Raw genomic sequence first — 18,822 nt, 5'->3', positions numbered from 1 at the left:
AATGAAAAACGGTGCAGGACTTTCACACCCACTCACCAAGCTCAAGAACCTCAAGGCAAACAGCCCACGCCCTCTCGTCACCCCTACCGTTAGCAGCCCCCGAATACATGTTTTGATTCTGTTTCACTCGCCTCCAAACATCAGGAGCACTTCTACACACCATGACCGTGTAGAGACACGTTTGTGATTCTGTTACACAGAACACCCAGAGCAAATCTTCCTCAAATGCATGAATTGGACATGGTCAAAATCCCTTTTACCATATCTGTAATTTCTAAGCAGAAGATGCCCAGAGTCTGAGCCTTTGGGAACCCTTTTATGAATCAACCACAACTGCCGATGATTCCCTTCACTCTCGGCATCCCCCAGACTTGACCCCTGGATATTACCAATGTGCTCATTGTCCAAAGCCAAAAATTCACACATAAGGTGCAAAATTCAACAACAGCCTGTAAGCAGCACTAGGGGAGGGGAGGGAGACAATGGTCCTGTCAAATGCTGCACACTTCATTAGTCCCACACTATACAGCTCATAAAGTTTATTAGGCCAGGATAAGGAAGCACCAAATAGACCCAGCTCCATTAAAACTGCAGGAACCCAGGACAAACATTTGCACAAGCCACTGTTCAGCTCCCCACCTCTATCTCCATCTCACACAGCACACTGAGATTGAGACTACAAATGAGACCCTGTTTATCTTTTCCTTTTTTGTTTCTATTCCCTATTTTCTCCTCCCCCCTACTCCTGAAGGTGCCAACTCTTGCTGGGTTAGGGTCCCATAGGAACTGACTGCCCACCACTAATTCAGCCAAGTGGCTAATTGTCTACATGCAAGACTTGTGCATCCCCCACTGCCTTTGCCTCACCATTGGCGGCCGTGCCTTCAGTCAGTCTAGGCCCTAAGCCCTGAAATTCCCTTCCCAAACCTCCACCTCTCTCTCCTCTTTTATGACGCTGCTTAAAACCTACCTCTTTGACCAAGTTTTGGTCACCTGTCGTAATATCGCCTTCCTTGGCTCAGTGTTAATTTTCTATCTACGCGCCTGTGAAGCGCCTTGGGTCATTTTCACTACATTAAAAGGCACCTTACAAATACAAGTAGTAGTAGTTGTTGTTGTTGTTGTTGTTGTTGTTGTTATCAATGACTTGACTATTTGACTGGGCCCATCACAGCTGAGCCAAAACCCAATCTTGTCCGCAGCCAAATGTCCACACGTGTACTTTCCAGGGGAGGTCACTGGCTAGCGATGGGAAATTGGTACCCTGGTTGATGTTTTTTTTGTCTTTCCTTAACCATTGTGTGTCCATTGTAGTTCTTATGGCCACCCTTTGATTGTTACAAAAATTGAAGTGGTTTCTGCTGTATTGAATAACTTCTAGACTGATTGAGTCCATCGTGGCATAGCCCCTGTATCCTCATCAAGAAAATTCCAATTCAAATTTCTTGATAGGTTAATAAGCACAAACTGCTCAGTGAACACTGGAGCAGAGAGCCTCTGTGCTTTGTGTCAAGCTTGTTGGCATTTGGAAACTAAGTGTAAACTTTGCTTGGCCAGGATTTAGTGTGGACTAACAGTGATAGTGCCCTTTTAAGCAAATGTCTTTCCCATTGGCATCAGATCATTACATTTCCCTCACAGTTGACAGCTAGGAAGCAACATCGTGCTAACAATCACCGACTGTGTACCGAGTCCATTCAAACCCTTCATGTTTCCCTTGCTGGGAAACTCTTACAAAAGCCTCTCCTCTCTCTCCCTCTGCCATTCTTTCCATTGCAAAAAAAAGGGAAGAAAAAAAACAGATGGCTTCATTCTTAGAGTTAAGGAGAGAAAGAAGAAAAAGCAAAGCAGTCCCAGTGGTTTCAAAATGTTAAGTACAAAGCCCTCCCTTGTTCAGAGATTGGAGTGATGTAGAACCAAGGCTTCGGCCTAGTGTTTTTTTTGCTCCCATGATTCAGCACACTCTTCAGCTACTTCTACCCTTTCAACTCTCTGTTAATTCTCTCCATCACAAACTTTCTCGACTCTCTCTGGTCTATTTATACCACAATCATCAGGGCTACTCTGAACTTTCTTCTCTTGTTCTGCCCAAGCAGCAAATACACCATCCAAAACACTCCTCCCTCTCCCCTGCAACCTCATCATTATTGAAAGGAAGATTTACTGCACCGTCTCAAAACTGTGGAACTCCTCACCTCCCTCGAACAACCTACAGGCTTTAAACCCAAGCTTGGAGTTATTTAGTCACTCCTTGATTTATCTCGTCTTCTCCCCTAATCTTTTAAACCTTGGTGGTGTCCTGCACTGTGGGCCTTGGCACTTCCCCTTGATTTCTTAATAAGAACAAATCGGTGCAATATTCAAGATTTGATGAGCTCGATCTTAAATCAAACTCTATATTTGATAAAAATCCAGAAATAGAATTGGTTAAACACTTTTTGTGAATGCCTTATGCTCTACTTGAAAGATTGTATCTGAGTTAACAAGCTGGTTGAAGAAATGATATCACATCATGACTTGGAGGACGCTGCAGAATGAAGACATCGCACCAATTCATCCAATTTGTTAAATCCTTTACACACTCTAGTAACCTTATAATTAAGTTGCTTGTTTGAGACCTCATTATCATTGATTGACAGTTGAGATTCTCAGCTATACATATGATTGTAATTCAACAGCATTTGGCTGGCTGACAAGCTCCCGTTTGTAACGAGAGAGTCTTTTGCTTAGGTCTATTTACTGGAAACTAGTCCCCATCATGATATCAGCAGGCGAAAGGAGGCAAAATGGCGAGATCCTTGTGGTGAAACAGCTGGCAATGTTACAAAGCCGAATAATCTGTAGAAAGGCTATACCCGACTCAGAACATGGGGCAGAGGATTCTATTGCAATTCACTGATGTTTACTGTTCTTTCAACACGGTACATCAGCCACAGGCTGATGAGGGCCCTGATACCTGAGTAAGAGTAGGGCCCTTTAAGAGGAAGGGTATGGCCCCTTTAAGAACCTCACTTTTAAAAGGTAATTGCTACTGGAGTGGGTGGAGACCTGCCTCAGCCAGGTGAGTATAAAAGGGTGAAGTTCAAGAGAAGTAAGGGAGCTGGAGAGTTTTCTAGGTATTGCTAAATTGAATGTACTGTTTGAGGACTACAGTTTGTAGAACAATAGAGGCTACAAGACAGTAGGGCTGTGTAACTATAAAAAAAACCACACACACCTCACTTTTTCCATCTGCTCCTTTCTTTCTCTCTGGCTCCCCCTTACTTACTTTCTCTGTCCCCATCTCATGCTAACTCTTCTTCATTCTCTCTTCCTGAGTGGGATGGTGAGATAGAAGTCCACAAACAATAAATCCAATGCTAAATATAATAATCCTTCTGCCATTTACTAAAATTAACTAACAATGAGAACAAGTGGCATTGCCTGGATGATGAGGCTAACTCCAGTGTGAGTGAAGGTTACCACCTACATTCATCTTACTGTAAGAACCATTCCTCACAGACGATGCAGTACATGGGAACTGTGGGATTAGGGTTGACTGGCTATTACAGAACACATGATAAAAATCAGCGTACGCTTTCAGTGCTCGACAACACTAAATAAAAACCATTCAGTTGCCTAAGGGTCATAAAGTGCAATGCAAATTGACTCCTGGGATGAGAGGGTTGTCCTATGGAGGAGAGATTGAGTACAATGGGCCTATACTCTCTGGAGTTTAGAAGAATGAGAGGTGATCTCATTGAAACATATACAATTCTTAGAGGGCTTGACAGGGTAGATGCTGAGAGGCTGTTTCCCCTGGCCGGAAAGTCTAGAACTAGGACTGGGGGTCATAATCTCAAGATAAGGGGTTGGCCATTTAGGACCAAGATGAGGGAAAATTTCTTCACTCAGAGGGTAGTGAACCTTTGAAATTCTCTTCCCCAGGGGGCTATGGATGCTCAGTCATTGAGTATATTCAAGATTGAGATCGATGGATATTTGGACACTAAGGGAATCAAGGTGTATGGGATGATGTGGAGATGCCGGTGATGGATTGGGGTGGACAAATGTAAGGAATCTTACAACACCAGGTCATAGTCCAACAAATAAAATTGTTGGACTATAACCTGGTGTTGTAAGATTCCTTACAAGGGATATGGGGATAGGGCGGGAAAATGGAGTTGAGGTCGAAGATCAGCCATGATCTTAGTGAATGGCGGAGCAGGCTCGAGGGGCCGAATGGCCTACTCCTGCTCCTATTTCTTATGTTCTTATGGACCGTATTCACATGGAGTCACTTGAGAGTATTTTTTTGTTTTTAAAAAGTCCTTCTGCCAATTTTCTCTCCTGAAGGTGCTGACTTGTGTTGGGTACAGTTTCCCCAGCAGTCAGCCACTCTCCGATGCCTCACCAGAGCAGCCATTCTTAATGCATGAACCTAGACAGTCAGTGTTGGCGGGCTATTAGGACATGGGGCAGCATCATAGCAGAGGTTGGTGCTGTTCTCACCTGGAGTGTAGTGCACTTTCCAGCAGGAGTGACTGGATGATGGTCGGGAGCAGGAGCCTCAGCCATTCCTCTCCCCTCCCCGGCCCACGGCACTGAGGCCAATTGTAGCGCAAATACTGCTTCCACTGTTGAGATGAAGTAACTTGGCATGGATGGGTTAATTGATCTCAACAGATGCAGTTGTAAGGGACCCTAGGACCTTCTGGTCTGGTGGCTAAGTCCCACACAGGGGAAGGGAGCTGTTATCTAGTTTCCTTGTTTGAGGAACTAATCTGGGGAAGCAGCGACAGAGGGGAATTTAATCACTGTTCTGTCATTAGGGTCAAGAAGATTTGACTGTTAGAAATTTCAAATCAGTGGCTGAGTCCCGCTTCTGAGGTACGTCAGTACGTAAAGAGGATGTTAGCTCCAAGGAGCGCTGTGGCCCTCAGTAAAGCACAAGCTGCTCTTACCTTGACATATTCCGACTTGGAATCCATGTTCTGTAAGACACTGCAGAGAGAAAACAAAGGATAATAAGTTATTTAAGCACAGCAGGGATAAGACACGCCCTTGGCATTGGGGAGGTGACTCGGTGAATGGGAGAATCAAAGTGAGATACCATGGAACAGCGGGACCCAGAATCATAGGATGTCAGAGCGCACAAATAGGCCATTCGGCCCAAGTTTGCACTTGAGTTTTTCACCACGTTGGCCAACTAGTCTAAACCCACACTCCTCATATCCTTTAATATCTCTTTCTCCCCACCCCACCCCCACCACCCCGCCTCCCCAACTTTAAAAAGAAAGCTTAAGAGGAAATTTAATAGGGATGTTCAAAATTAAGAAGCATTTTGATAGAGTAGTTGGGGGAAACTGTTTCCACTGGCAAGAGGGTCAATAACCAAAGGACACACATTTAAGATCATTGGCAAAAGAACCAAACGGGAGATGAGGAGAAATATTTTCACACAGCGAGTTGTTATGATCGGGAATGCACTGCCTGACAGGGCGGTGGAAGCAGATTCAATAGTAACTTTCAAAAGGGAATTGGATAAATACGTGATAAGAAAAGTTTGCAGGGCTATGGGGATAGAGCAGGGGAGTGGGACTAATTGGATAGCTCTTTCAAAGAGCCGGCACAGGCACAATGGGCTGAATGGCCTCCTTCTGTGCTGTAAGAGTCTATGATATGCAAACACTGCTTCAACAATGATTTATAGCAGAGAAATCCAAATTCAATCCACAACTTTGATTTTCCTCATGCCATTGAGTTTGTGATTTTAACCCTACTGCCTGGAGGGGCTGAGAGGATGCCAGGCACTGCTCCAGAGGGAAGGAGGCAAAACCCACAGAGTTGCTCCAAGCATCAATTACCTACCTCCTGGAGGCCTAGTGCAGAGCAGCATTGGAGCAGGGGGCAGAGCCCTTGTTAACAGATCATCCTCTTGGCCTGGAGAGACCATGGGAGAGAAAAATTGTGGGGGGAGGAGAGAAAATTGAAGGATAAATACAATCAACGTTTCTCCTCTCCTCACTCAGTGAATCCAATGTTTCCATAATCTTGAATTCAACCCGTTCACACAACAATCCCTTAAATTATTTAAGCACCCACTGATGTCTAATTCATTTTACTTTAAGTTTTCCTGTCTTGTTCCCACTAAAGTCCAAATATGCCATCGTACACATTTCCCCCCCTCCCGACATTCTCAATGTCAAATTCAAGACTCATCACAGAGTTTCTTACCATAACTCATTTTTTTCCCCAACCTCAAAAGCATAGAACTCCTCACATTGCTCAGCAATGCCTTCGTCTCTACATCTATAGTCTTTAAAACCCAAACTTGACAATACTGAACCATTATACTTCTCGATTGACCTCGTCCTCATTCCTATTCTTTTTGATTTGGCCCAACTGGTCCACACGAGCCTCCTCCTACCCCTCTTCATCTAACCCTTTCAACATATCCTTCTATTCCTTTTTCCCTCGTATTTATCTAGCTTCCCCTTAAATGTAGCTACGTTATTTGCCTCAACGACTCCTTGTGGTATGAAGCTCCACCTTCTTACCACTCTTTGGGTAAAGCAGTTTCTCCTGAATTCCCTACTGGATTTATTGGTGATTATCTTATATTTATGGTATCCTGCACTATGTAACTCAGCCTTTTGCCTTGCTTTCTCAATGTTTTAAAAAATATTCACTCAGTTTAATTCCTGTACTTGGGCAGGAGCTGGGAATTGTTTTAGATTTGGGTTTTACCGTGAAGGAAATGTTACATATCGTTCTTGGAAACGATCAGCACACCAAACTCGCAATGAATCAAGAGAGATGAGCGCTAGGACCCAACTCTCATTTTCTCTTTGTAAACCCAAAGGGGAGGTGAGGATTGGTTATTAATGATCCTCCTGGGGTTACAGTCGAACTTCCAGCTATTCAAACTCTGTTCCACATTGATCTGGGAACGGAATCTGAAACCGATGTTTGGACAGAACTGTTTCCTCCTGAGTTTCCTGGCCTGATTACTCATCTCATCTTTTAGCGAAGGGGATTCCAGCCTTTAAAGGGACCGTTGCTATCTTGTAGGGAGATTTGCACGATGCTAATAGTGACCTAATTGAGGCCTTCCAAATTCTGAAGGGGTTCGATAGGATAGACGTAGAGAAGATGTTTCCACTTTTGGGGAGACCAAAATGGATTGGTTGGGTTTGCGTGGGTTTCTTGCTCATGATTGGTAGTGGTATCTTTTTTTCTGCCTTTTTGAACAAATTAACATGGTCACCTGAACAGATTGTGGTTTATTTAAGACACTCTGCAAAGTATGATGGTACATATGTTCTGGGTGTGAAGTACAAATTATATGTGACGTGCACTGTAAACAAAAAACTTTTAATTATACAGATTATTGATTTATTTCCCAAATGCTGCAGCATTTTGTCCAGTTAGTGCTCAGCTCACGGAAAGAGTTTCTCAAGAGGATGTACAAGAAAGTTTTGGTGGAACAACATCTGTTTCTGTTACGCTCAAAGTGACAAGAGCCTCTTAAACTCAGGAACCAGCGAGCAGGACATGTGCATCCTTTCAGCCTGCATCAGACATGGGTCTGGGAACGTTTGTAAGTTTAACCCATTCAGCGCTTGGCACAAGTCAGGTTTAGGTTTCAGATGAACTACTTTGTTTGTTGGCGTTATCCTGTGTGGCAAACCCTTTTTTACTACTGGGGTCAGATTATAAAATTCACCTCTGGGTGGCATTCTGTCAACTAAACACAAATGAACCAGAAGCAGCTCAGCAGGAAAAAATAATTAACATAAATTACAGTAAAAACACACAAGAGGCTGTGGCAGTGGCTATGTTGGTAAGTGCACGGCCCACTTTAGAACTGAGTCATACGGACCTGAAACATCGCGGGTTCAATCCCCTGTCCATGCCATGGACAAATCGCTCAGGGTTTCCCATTCCTAATCCATTACTCAGAGGCTCCTGCTGAATGCTGTTTGTGTGTGAAGTCCAGTGAGGACAGGACAGGACAGATTTGGTCCTGATGCCCCGCAACGTTGAAAAGCCTGACAAGAGTCACTCTCTAGGCTCACACGGCCCCAAGTGCAAGAGGGTGGGCAGCACGTGAGTGACCATGACCCAACACTCCGTCCTTTCAGGAGAGGAGGCGAGTACACTGGGTAAAACCAAAAAAAGCAAAGATAATTTTCTGATAGTGATGTGGCAAATTGCATTGGTGAAAGAGTTAATGTGTCACAGACTGCTTCCCTTCCCATTGTGGGGAATGTTTCGCTTTAAGTGGGGGGGGGGGGGGTGGAGGAAATATGAAGCAGCAATTAAAATCAATTACCATGAGATAAAGTGGCCATTAACAAGACGTTAACATGATATAAAACATGATAACTGTGTAACAATGAATGGTTGTGTAATGATGCTATTAATTAACTGTGGTTAGCTCTTCTTTCTTTCAGTTATCTTTTATTTAGCACAAAACATGGAGCTTAATCCTGCTCCTGCCCCAAAGGCACTAACTTTTGTCACGGCTTCAAAAGCGCTGGTTGCTCTCTGGTACCTAACCCAAATGTGGCCATTCTTCATGTGTGAACCTAGACTGTGAGTTTGGGCAATGTGTGTTTGTGCATGAAAAACATACCCAAACCTAATCATAGGAACATAGGAACAGGAGTAGGCCATTCAGCCCCTCGTGCCTGCTCCGCCATTTGATAAGATCATGGCTGATCTGTGATCTAACTCCATATACCTGCCTTTGGCCCATATCCCTTAATACCTTTGGTTGTCAAAAAGCTATCTATCTCAGATTTAAATTTAGCAATTGAGCTAGTATCAATTGCCGTTTGCGGAAGAGAGTTCCAAACTTCTACAACCCTTTGTGTGTAGAAATGTTTTCTAATCTCGCTCCTGAAAGGTCTGGCTCTAATTTTTAAGACTGTGCCCCCTACTCCTAAAATCCCCAACCAGCGGAAATAGTTTCTCTCTATCCACCCTATCTGTTCCCCTTAGTATCTTATAAACTTTGATCAGATCACCCCTTAACCTTCGAAACGCTAGAGAATACAACCCTAATTTGTGTAATCTCTCCTCGTAACTTAACCCTTGAAGTCCGGGTATCATTCTAGTAAACCTACGCTGCACTCCCTCCAAGGCCAATATGTCCTTCCGAAGGTGCGGTGCCCAGAACTGCTCACAGTACTCCAGTTGTGGTCTATCCTTCCCAATGTCAACTCGTGGACACAGACACAGACACCAGGAGCAGCAACTCTGGACAATTTTCTTTCCTTCCTCCCCCACCAATAACCCTGGGGCTCTAAGGCTAATTCTGGTGTCCCCACAGCTGCCCTCTTTGAGATCAACTAAACAAAGGAGTTGAACTTGGGACCACCCTGGTCTGTATGGCTTTACCACCCTGCGTAAACCAGTGAGCCATCAGGAGAGTCAAAACCACACTTCCACGATGCTCCTTCCTCCCCGAACGGACTATTCTAATAATCATAGTCCTTACTTTATCTTGACATCACCTACTAGAGCTGTCCATACTGAAAGAGGGAAGCAACTGAATTTTAAGCAACAAAATATCAACAAAAGATGTTTAGACAAGTGCCGAGTGTACAGGAATGCGGAGTGTCAGGAATGTAATCAATTGCACGGTTCATTGTTGTATGGGGAGTCTCATGTTATGGATACCAAAGCAGCTGTTCACAGGAGCATTGTGACAAGCAGCCCAGCCCAGCTGAGTCGTGTCTTTCTATGGAGCGGGCTTGCTGTGTACTGCGGCCTCAACTTAAACTGCCCACTCTTTGAACTGACTTATGCACTTAAAAGAAAGATTTGCATTTATACAGCACCTTACACTACCTCAGGATGTCTCAAAGCACTTTACAGCCAATTAGTACTTGTGAAGGTAATCACCGTTGTAATGTTGGAAATGCAGCAGCCAATTTGTACACAGCAAACTCCCACATGCAGCAATGTGACAATAACCAGGAAATCTGTTTGTGATGTTGGTTGAGGGATAAATATTGGCCAGGACACTGGGGAGAATTCTCCTGCTCCTCTTTGAGATAGTGCCATGGGATCTTTTACATTCATCTGCGGGTGCAGGTGGGGCCTTGGTTTAACGTCGCATCTGAAAGACGGCTCCTCCGGCACTGTAGCATTCCCTCAGTGGTGCACTGGAGTGTCAGCCTAGATTCTGTATTCATGGGGGTGATTTTTAACCCCCAAGAACAGGTGGGTTGGGGGTGGGTGGGTGTTGAAAATAGTTGATTTTTGGGTCACGACCGCAACCCGGCTTTATTTCTGGGTTTAAGTTGGGCACGTAAAAGGACAGGCTTCCCACTGGGAATGCAAAATCCGAAAATTTTGCAGTTGCAACCCAAAAAAACAACTATTTTCAACTCCCACCCGCTCCCAACCCACCTGCTCTTGGACTTTAAAATCACCCCCCCATGTCTCTGGAGTGGGACTTGAACTCACAACTTACTGATCAGAGGCAAGAGTGCTACCAACCTGAGTCAGGACTGACACAGTTGGGAGTAATATGGAAATGAACACAACAGAGCCAAAGTAAGGCTTCTAAAAACCACACACAAGTTAGGGAATGAAAGCGCAATCTGGAGAGAAACCGGTTATATTACAGAGACCCTATTATTTATTGCTAATTTTCTCGCCTCCTCTCCTGAATGCACAGAATCTTGCTGGAGCATGGTTCACTGGAAGCCTTGTGCCCTTTGGCACCTCGTCCAATAGGCATCAGTTGGCTTTTCAACCTTGAGGGCATGACAGGCAGGCTCGACCCTTTCCTCAACTGACATTCACGCACACACATGAAGCATCAAGCAGGAATCCTGGCTGATTTGTCTCTGAAGTAACCTGGGGCCTCTCATACCAACTGCTGCCCTGGCTGACAGCAGCCAACCCAGCACTGGCCAGGAACAGAGCCTGGGACCTTGTTGCGATATCTGGCTCGGAAGCACACTGGATGGTGCATTAGGCAAACAAGCCACTGTAAAATAGTGCACGTTCAATGTGAAATTATGGCACTCCACTGTTAATTTGGGATATTTCTGCAGAGAGATTATCAGCTGTGTGGGTCAGTCTGTTTAAAGCTGATGTGGAGCTCACTCCCTCTCCAACAATCCCCTTGTTGACTCTGGATTAGTTCCACCATCAATCACCCAGTGATATGTGTTTCCTCCAGACTGGTCTCCATGGCAACACATTACTACAATCAAATCTAAACCTTATTTACTTATTTTATTCACTCTTTTGTTATTTTTTTTCTCTCCCCCACCTCCTACCCACTTCTCCACACAGGAGAGGCACAGTTCCTGCTCGGAGGTTGGTGTAGCTTTTAAGCCAGACCCCAGAGGCGTCTTTCGAGTGTGCCCCAGGTCAGGGAGTGACCACGGCCTCTGGTTTTCTCTGCCCTGCTCCATGTTTTTTGGAGTTGGGGGGGGGGTCTCTACTCATTACATCCCTAGGACAGTGGACCTGGAAATTCACCATGGCCGTCAAACTGCACTCCCACCGCCCTCTGTCACTGCATGATGGAGCAACCCCTGGGACACCGTCATGTCTCTTAATTCACAATATTCTCGTATATAAAAATTATAAAAGGCGAACCACGTCACAGATAAACACAGATGAGGGTTTCAGTTCATCTTAGCCCAACGTCAGTCCTCTCATCACAACAACTAACTATACCTTAAGACTAAGGTGTCAGCCGTGGCTCAGTTGGTAGCTCTCTCGCCTCGGAGTCAGGAGGTCATTGTTGCACGCCCTACTCCAGAGACTTGAGCACATAATCCAGGCTGACACTTCATCCCTGTCTTTTGGATGAGACGTTAAACCGTGGTCCTGTCTGCCCTCTCAGGGGATGTAAAAGATCCCATGGCACTATTCAAAGAAGATCAGGGGAGTTCTCCCTGGTGTCCTGGCAGATATTTATCCCTTAACCAACATCACTAAAACAGATTATCTGGTCATTATTACACTGCTGTTTGTGGGACCTTGCTGTGTCAAATTGGCTGCTGCATTTCCTGCATCACAACAGTGACTACACTTCAAAAGTATTTCATTGGCTGTAAAGTCCTTTGGGATGTCCTGAAATCGTGAAAGGCGCTATATAAATGCAAGTCTTTCTTTCACTCTTTATCTAAGGTTTTTATCTCCACTGCCCTACCCGACAAACCACTGCAAGTGTTGAAATCTTTTCTGACATCAGCACTAAATGGGTCTTTCAACAACTTTCCAGATTATTATAAACATGTGAATATGATCCCTAAGCTGTGAAATAAATGTTACTACAAGTGTGGGAGACACAGAGAGGCTGGCCCAGAGGGTTAGACAGTGACCTATGACCTCTAGCACCTGGGTTCACATCCAGTTCTAACTGAGGAATAAGGGTTCCCTCAGTCTGCTGGCTGTAGAATGAGTTTGGGGATCTTATTTTAACGTCCTGTGTGCATGGACCACAGCATAAAACCACCCTGAGTGAGGAAAATGCCAGTTTACTGCCAGACAGACCCAGTACAGCTGGTGTGGGAAATGGAAAAATGTCACACTGGTAGAGCAGGAGATACTTTTCTGAGGTTGGGCTGAGTGTGGGCAGAGTAGGAGCTTTAGGTTGCATCAAACTGAGAAATTATTACTGAGACTGAGCGCCTGAAATGAAAAGTGTTCCGTTCTCCAGCATTAATATCCCTCATCTTGATTAGCACAAAAAAAGTAATTTTTAAAAAAACGGGGCATTGAACAGAGTACGATAACCAGGGACAGAGGAACTGATTTCAACGTTCCCGCTGGGCAGGAAACGGGCAGCAGTGGGTCAGCCGGTGAACGTCCGATTTACGCCCGGCCCGACGTTCTTCAATGGAAAGGAAAACCAGGCGGGGCGTAAAATGGGCAGCAAACCTGGTTAAAATCGACCCTGGAGACTTCCAGAGAGACTGAGGCTTCCAGAGAGACGTGGGAAGGAAGAAAAAGAGCAAAATGACTGCCTTTGATAAAACTTTTAGAAATTGAATGAATGTGTTCCCCAGCAATACACACCAGGAAGCTCCAAAGTATTCTGGCTCATGCAATCCTTCATCGGACAATCAGGCTTTATTTCAAATGGACAATTTACAAGAGCCTTTGCTGATTCACTTACTGCTCCCCAGCTCTTATAATAGCTGGTGCTATCTATTCACCTATATAGATAGAGATGGATAGTTTCTCTGCCAGTACATTGGTTAGCTGGCTATTTGGGCTCGGTATCTAATCTAATTATAGCTGCCTCAGCCTAACAATCCACCTTACTATAGAGTCATAGAATCTTACAGTACAGGAGGCCATTCGGCCCATTGTGCCTGTGCCAGCTCTTTGAAAGAGCTATCCAATTAGTCCTACATCCCTGCTCTTTCCCCATAGCCCTGCAAATTTTTCCCCTTCAAGTATTTATCCAATTCCCTTTTGAAAGTTGTTACTGAATCAGCTTCCACCGCCCTTTCAGGCAGTGCATTCCAGATCATAACTCGCTACATAACATTTTTTCTCCTCATGTCGCCTCTGGTTCTTTTGCCAATTACCTTACTATACCAGGATTCAATCTCTGTCCTGTGCCAAGTTTCTGATCTCAGCCAGGTTGGGGGTAGGACTGCTAATTTTAGGGAGGAAATAAAATCAGCCCAAGTTCACACTCTTAAACAGTGACCCCTTCTGATAAGTCCACATGTATGGAGGTTGAGTGAGCACAAGAATGGTCCATATAGTGATGCCTCTTGATGAAATAGCCCGCTGACACTCACTATCTAGGTTCATACATGAAGAATGGGCATTTGGGTCTGGTACTGGAGGGTTTCCAGTGCTTGTGGAACTGTATCCCAGCGTGTGTCAGCACCTTTTGGGGAGTGGGAGGGGGGGGGGGGGGGGGGGAGGAAGAAAACGGGAATAAATAAGACTTATTAAAAAATCAACTGTACCTACTGCTCTTCTGAACCTGTGATAGTTCACGAACCAGGAATAAAAAAAAGTCAGCCACAGTTTTAAAAAATGAACTCCTTCACTAAGAATGAAACTTTAATTTGTGCAGTGACTGTCTGGAGCTGAGCGCATTTTCCTTCCCTAATTCCTGCGGGCTGCTGTCTAACCATCACAAGGTGAACTTCTCCAATGTTACTGAGACAACCCGTGAGGCAGCGTCACCCATTCCACTATGCTGACAGAGTCAACTCTTTCATTGTTGATTGGAACATCCATTTTTAGGCAGAGCTATATGTGGGGGGGGGGGGGGGTTAAATGGGCTGATGGATAAGGTGCATTTATCAGATACTTCACCAGATTTGGAAATGCAAGTGTTTGTGAAGAGGCAGTGTGGTCTACGATATTATCAAAGTCGCTAATTATTAACACCACACTTAAAATAAATTGTGCTCTTCCGCTGTCAGAGATCAAATGCACTGCCCAGTGTGGTACGGAGTTTCCACAGACCAGGCAGTCTCAGGTTTGATACCTGCTCTGTGTTGAGTTAAATTATCTCTTACCAGGGTGATGGTTATACAAATATAAACTGACCTACAATTGACCTCAGCGTCCCTGATCTGGAGAGGAGAATAACCAGCCAAGATTCTTGACTCTGATTACTAGTGACTCCCATTGGAAAGTGTGTGTTTATGGATCAGGTACGGTAGTGTAGTGGTTATGTTACTGGACTTTATTTTATCAGTAAAATTGACCATGAAGCTGTCAAATTGTACAAAACCCAACAGGTTCACTAAAGTCCTTTAGGGAAGGAAACCAGTCGTCCTTACCCGGTCTGGTCTGTGTGTGAATCCAGTCCCACGCCAATGTGGTTTACTCCCAACTGCCCTCTGGTGTGGTCCAGTAAGCCACTCAGTTGTATTAGGGATGGGCGATAAATACCGGCCTTGCTAGTGACACCCACATCCCAAGAATGATTTTTTTTTTTTAAAAAGTGAGGATAGGATCGGGCTTTACTGTGACGACCTTGATGGTTGAATAGCCTGGGGAAGAATAAATCAGCCAGGGTCCTGGTCGCCATCTACTGCTCCTCCTGTGCAGGCAGTCAGGGAGGACAGGACCGAGCTTGGACTTTACAGCGGAAAGACTTCTGATACATGCCACTTGGGGGAGGTACCAGATGGCAATTAGGCCAACTGTGGCATCCATACCCACTGCCCTGGCTATCTCTTTGTAGACTGAAGATAGAACCCAGGACATTCCTGTTCTGTATGGATCAGTAACCCAGAACATTCCTGCTCCATATGGATCAGTTCGACTCTGGTCTGTAACCCAGGATGTTCCTGCTCTGTATGGATCAGTTAGAGTCTGGTCAGTAACACAGGAACAGGTGTAGGCCATTCAGCCCCTCGAGCCTGTTCCACCATTCTGAAGTTACATCTCTCCCTGTTCTTTACAGTCCATCTGGAAACACAAACTATTCCCTGCTCCCAGGCTCCTACAATCCTCTCAAACCCATTTGATTTTTTTTTTGCCTGCTCCACCCTACTGGAGAGATACTTCATCTCCCACACCCACCTAGGGTTGCCAACCCTCCAGGATTGTCCTGGAGTCTCCGAGAATTGAAGATTAATCTCCTGGACATTGACATGAGCAAACCCGGGAGACAAACCATGGGGGCATTAAAAAATATGGTGTTTTTTAAAAAAATTTCTTTGAGCACCTTTGTTAATTAGTTATAAAAATATAGGAGATGGAAAAAAATGCTGATTGACCAGGCGGGGCAGTTAGAGGCAGGAGGTCATGTGATGAAACCTCCAGGAATACGTCCAACCAGAGTTGGCGACCCTACACCCACCTGATATCTCAACTCTGCTCATTCATTACCTCCCACAGAGATGTGGTGAAGACATTACATTTCAGAATACAATTTTTAGATTAAAGTCTACAATAACAATTCTAGAAGCGACAAAGGAAAACCTGGGATGAGTGCACAGGATGGTGAACTACTGGGGGAAATGGTGCACAAATAATTCTGAAGCTAAACGATTAAATCTCCTGTGAAAGGGAAATCCTCTTGTGTCAAGCTCCAAGACTAACCTGACTAACTTCCTTTATGCTGCACTCTGTACAAGTCAACAATTTATAAAGTGCCCTTTGTACGGAAGCCACGCACATTTAAAGAGAGATTATCTACCATTTTGGTGAGTTTTCAAGCTCTGTCCAGTCTCCGAAGCTGCAGTATTGGCCACCTGGCAACTTTGGCACTGTAGTAATCCGGCAATTCCACGATTTTAAAATCTCATCCTTGTGGTTCAAATCCCTCCATGGCCTCGCTCCTCCCCGTCTCTGTAACCTCCTCCAGCCCTACAACCCTCTGAGATCTCTGCACTCCTCCAATTCTGGCCTCTTGCGCATCCCTGAATTCCATCGCTCCACCATTGGTGGCCGTGCCTTCAGCTGCCTAGGCCCTAAGCTCTGGAAATCCCTCCATGGACCTCTTCTCCACCTCTCTCTCCTCCTTCAAGACGCTCCTTAAAACCTAACTCTTTGACCAAGCTTTTGGTCACCTGTCCTAATATCTTTTATCTGGCTCGGTGTCAAATTTTGTCTGATTACACTCCTGTGAAGTGCCTTGGGGTGTTTTTACTACATTAAAGGCGCTATATAAATGCAAGTTGTTGTTGTAGTAGGCATGTTGTCCACCACAGTTAGATGCATTTTTTGCAGAATCGTTCTCATTTGTTTTTAAAGAAAATTATTTTTGAAGACCTGCTTGATGTCAGGAAAAGATTTCCTGAATTTGTATTTTTAAAGAAACATTTTCCATCGCTCCATCACCAGCTTTCTCTGATCTAAAAGCATTGACTATTTGCTGGGATACAGTTCCACAGGTATTCACCGCGCTTCCGTACCTTGCTCACGTGACCCTAGACAGTCATTATTAGAAAACTATTCAACCACGGGGGGAAAGCATCTCAGCTGAGCTGCTCCGCCCATCCTCATCCGATGTCCAGCAAGAATCGCAAGGCTTGGCTGATTTTATCCTTCCTTAGCTTAGGGCACTGAGGCCAATTTTAGTGCTCCAACTAAAATTAGCCAACCGGGCAGAGACTAGGTTCAAACCTGGTGTCTTCTCATTTGTATGGCTCGGTGCCACATGGTGCATTTTCCTGTTGAGCCTTAGGGAGAGGTTAAGAAATTGTCAGGTAGCCTGTTAATAGGGACCATCAGGTAGCCTGTTCATAGGGAGACGGGGAGAAGGGGATCATCTATAACAGTTAATTGTTACTAAATAACCGAATCCAAGCAGCACCCTTAAAGAAATCGGCCTCCAGTTCTCTCTCTCTCTTCATCCTTCTTTTGAACTCCCTTTTTAATATTTTCTCTTGAATTGTCTTTTTTTGCTCCATGTCTGTTTTCTATGACTCGCATTTCCCCCTCTCCTACGTTCCCTCTTAATCTTCATCTGTATGACTCACTATCGGTCCTCATGTGTGTCTGTCTCCTTAACAATCTCCCTGTATCTTGTGCACTCTGTCTCTGTGTGTCTCGCTTGTTAGCAGCCTTTGACGTTCTCACTTTGTCTCTCTCTTTTTCTTTCTCAGTCTCGGTGTCTCTTTAACAATCTACCTGACTCTCACTTTTTGACAGCCTCCCTCCGACTTTCCCTCTCCTTTCCCTGGGCGTTCAGCAGTCCTGAAGCTCGGTCACACCGGGACTTGTTCTTTTATTTATTTCCGCGACGCGCAAAAGGAACTCTCAACTTCAGCACGTTAAACAAGCTTGCCAGTTTTAATACTTAAAATCCGGGCAGCAATGGTCCATCCGCCACAACGATGTAAGAAACTTAAAACTGCAGCAACGCTTCCAGTGAAGAAATTTCAAAAGCAAAGAGGAAAACAGAGAATGAGCCCCGAGTTTGAAACCTGTCTCACAGTGAGCCCCACATTTCACTCCAGTCTGAAACTACAGATTGCTTTCAAAGCAACAGCTGGATTAGGTTAACTTTAGTGAACCAAGAAGAAAGGGGGGGGGGGGGGAGACAAAAAGCACATCAGACCTACCTTAGACCCATGGTCCAGCCCCCACCGGCTAGTTCTGTCATCTGTCCTCACCCGCTTCCCCACTATGTCACGGACTGGAATGGCTCTTGTCTTGCGCTTTACTGAGCAACTATTAAGGCACAGACTCCAACTGCAACGGGCTGACAGTCTCACACAGAGACTGATCCAATCTCAACAAATCTCTCCGGGGGGGGGTAGAGAGAGAGAGAGAGAGAGGAAAGAACTACTTATGGAATGTACCAATCCCAGCCAAGTGAGGGGGCAGGGACTTAATCTCATTTTTGCCTGGGTAGTGAGAGTTTTCTTAAGTGGATTTGATAAGATTACTAAAGAGGCATAATATTCAGAAGTTTGAATTTGCGAATGGGATTACAGGATTGTACTAAAACCTCAAGCCTCGCCACACAGTGAATGAACACTCTGTCCTGTCGATACAAAAATCCCATTCTTTCCAGTCACTTTCTCACACATCATCCGTTCTGTTTGTTGCACTTGTGCTGGAGGAATAGGCTGTAAGCTCCCTTATTTCAGGTTGAGGCCGCCCGGGTTAAGACTGTGCATTAAAGCTACTTGTGTTTTTCTGTATGTTTAATGTCTGTGGGACACACTCATCCCTATTGTTGACCGACAATGAATGTTTTTTTTATAAGTATAATTAATGTTTATCAGTAGAACTTTTGTTTGCTTGATCCTTACACCCCCTTACTTTCCAGACCCCCCCTCCCCAAGTCTGATTGAATATCAATGGTTTCTCTGTGGTGGTTTAATTCCAACATGGGCCTTTTTTTTGATTCCTGAAAACAGCTCC

At 44.8% G+C, this 18,822-nt stretch overlaps 1 protein-coding gene across 2 annotated transcripts in view; it reads right to left on the bottom strand.

The window, feature by feature from the left end:
- Positions 1-18,822, bottom strand: part of LOC137300628 (SH2 domain-containing protein 3C-like) — a 119,956-nt gene that overhangs the window by 56,133 nt on the left and 45,001 nt on the right. Inside the window, exons 1-2 of one of the 2 annotated variants that reach the window (XM_067969824.1) lie at positions 18,015-18,175; positions 4,944-4,983 (exon numbers count right to left, since the gene is read on the bottom strand). In XM_067969824.1, the coding sequence (XP_067825925.1) occupies positions 4,944-4,983; positions 18,015-18,055 (81 nt within the window). In that variant the 5' untranslated portion in view covers positions 18,056-18,175. Of the gene's footprint in view, positions 1-4,943; positions 4,984-18,014; positions 18,176-18,822 lie in introns of those variants that run through there. The other variant, XM_067969823.1, reaches the window with a different exon arrangement.

The sequence above is a fragment of the Heptranchias perlo genome, chromosome 31, assembly GCF_035084215.1.
Source record: "Heptranchias perlo isolate sHepPer1 chromosome 31, sHepPer1.hap1, whole genome shotgun sequence".
Lineage (NCBI taxonomy): Eukaryota > Metazoa > Chordata > Chondrichthyes > Hexanchiformes > Hexanchidae > Heptranchias > Heptranchias perlo.
The sequence above is the reverse complement of the archived record's forward strand: the minus strand, read 5'-3'. Positions and strand labels throughout refer to the sequence as shown.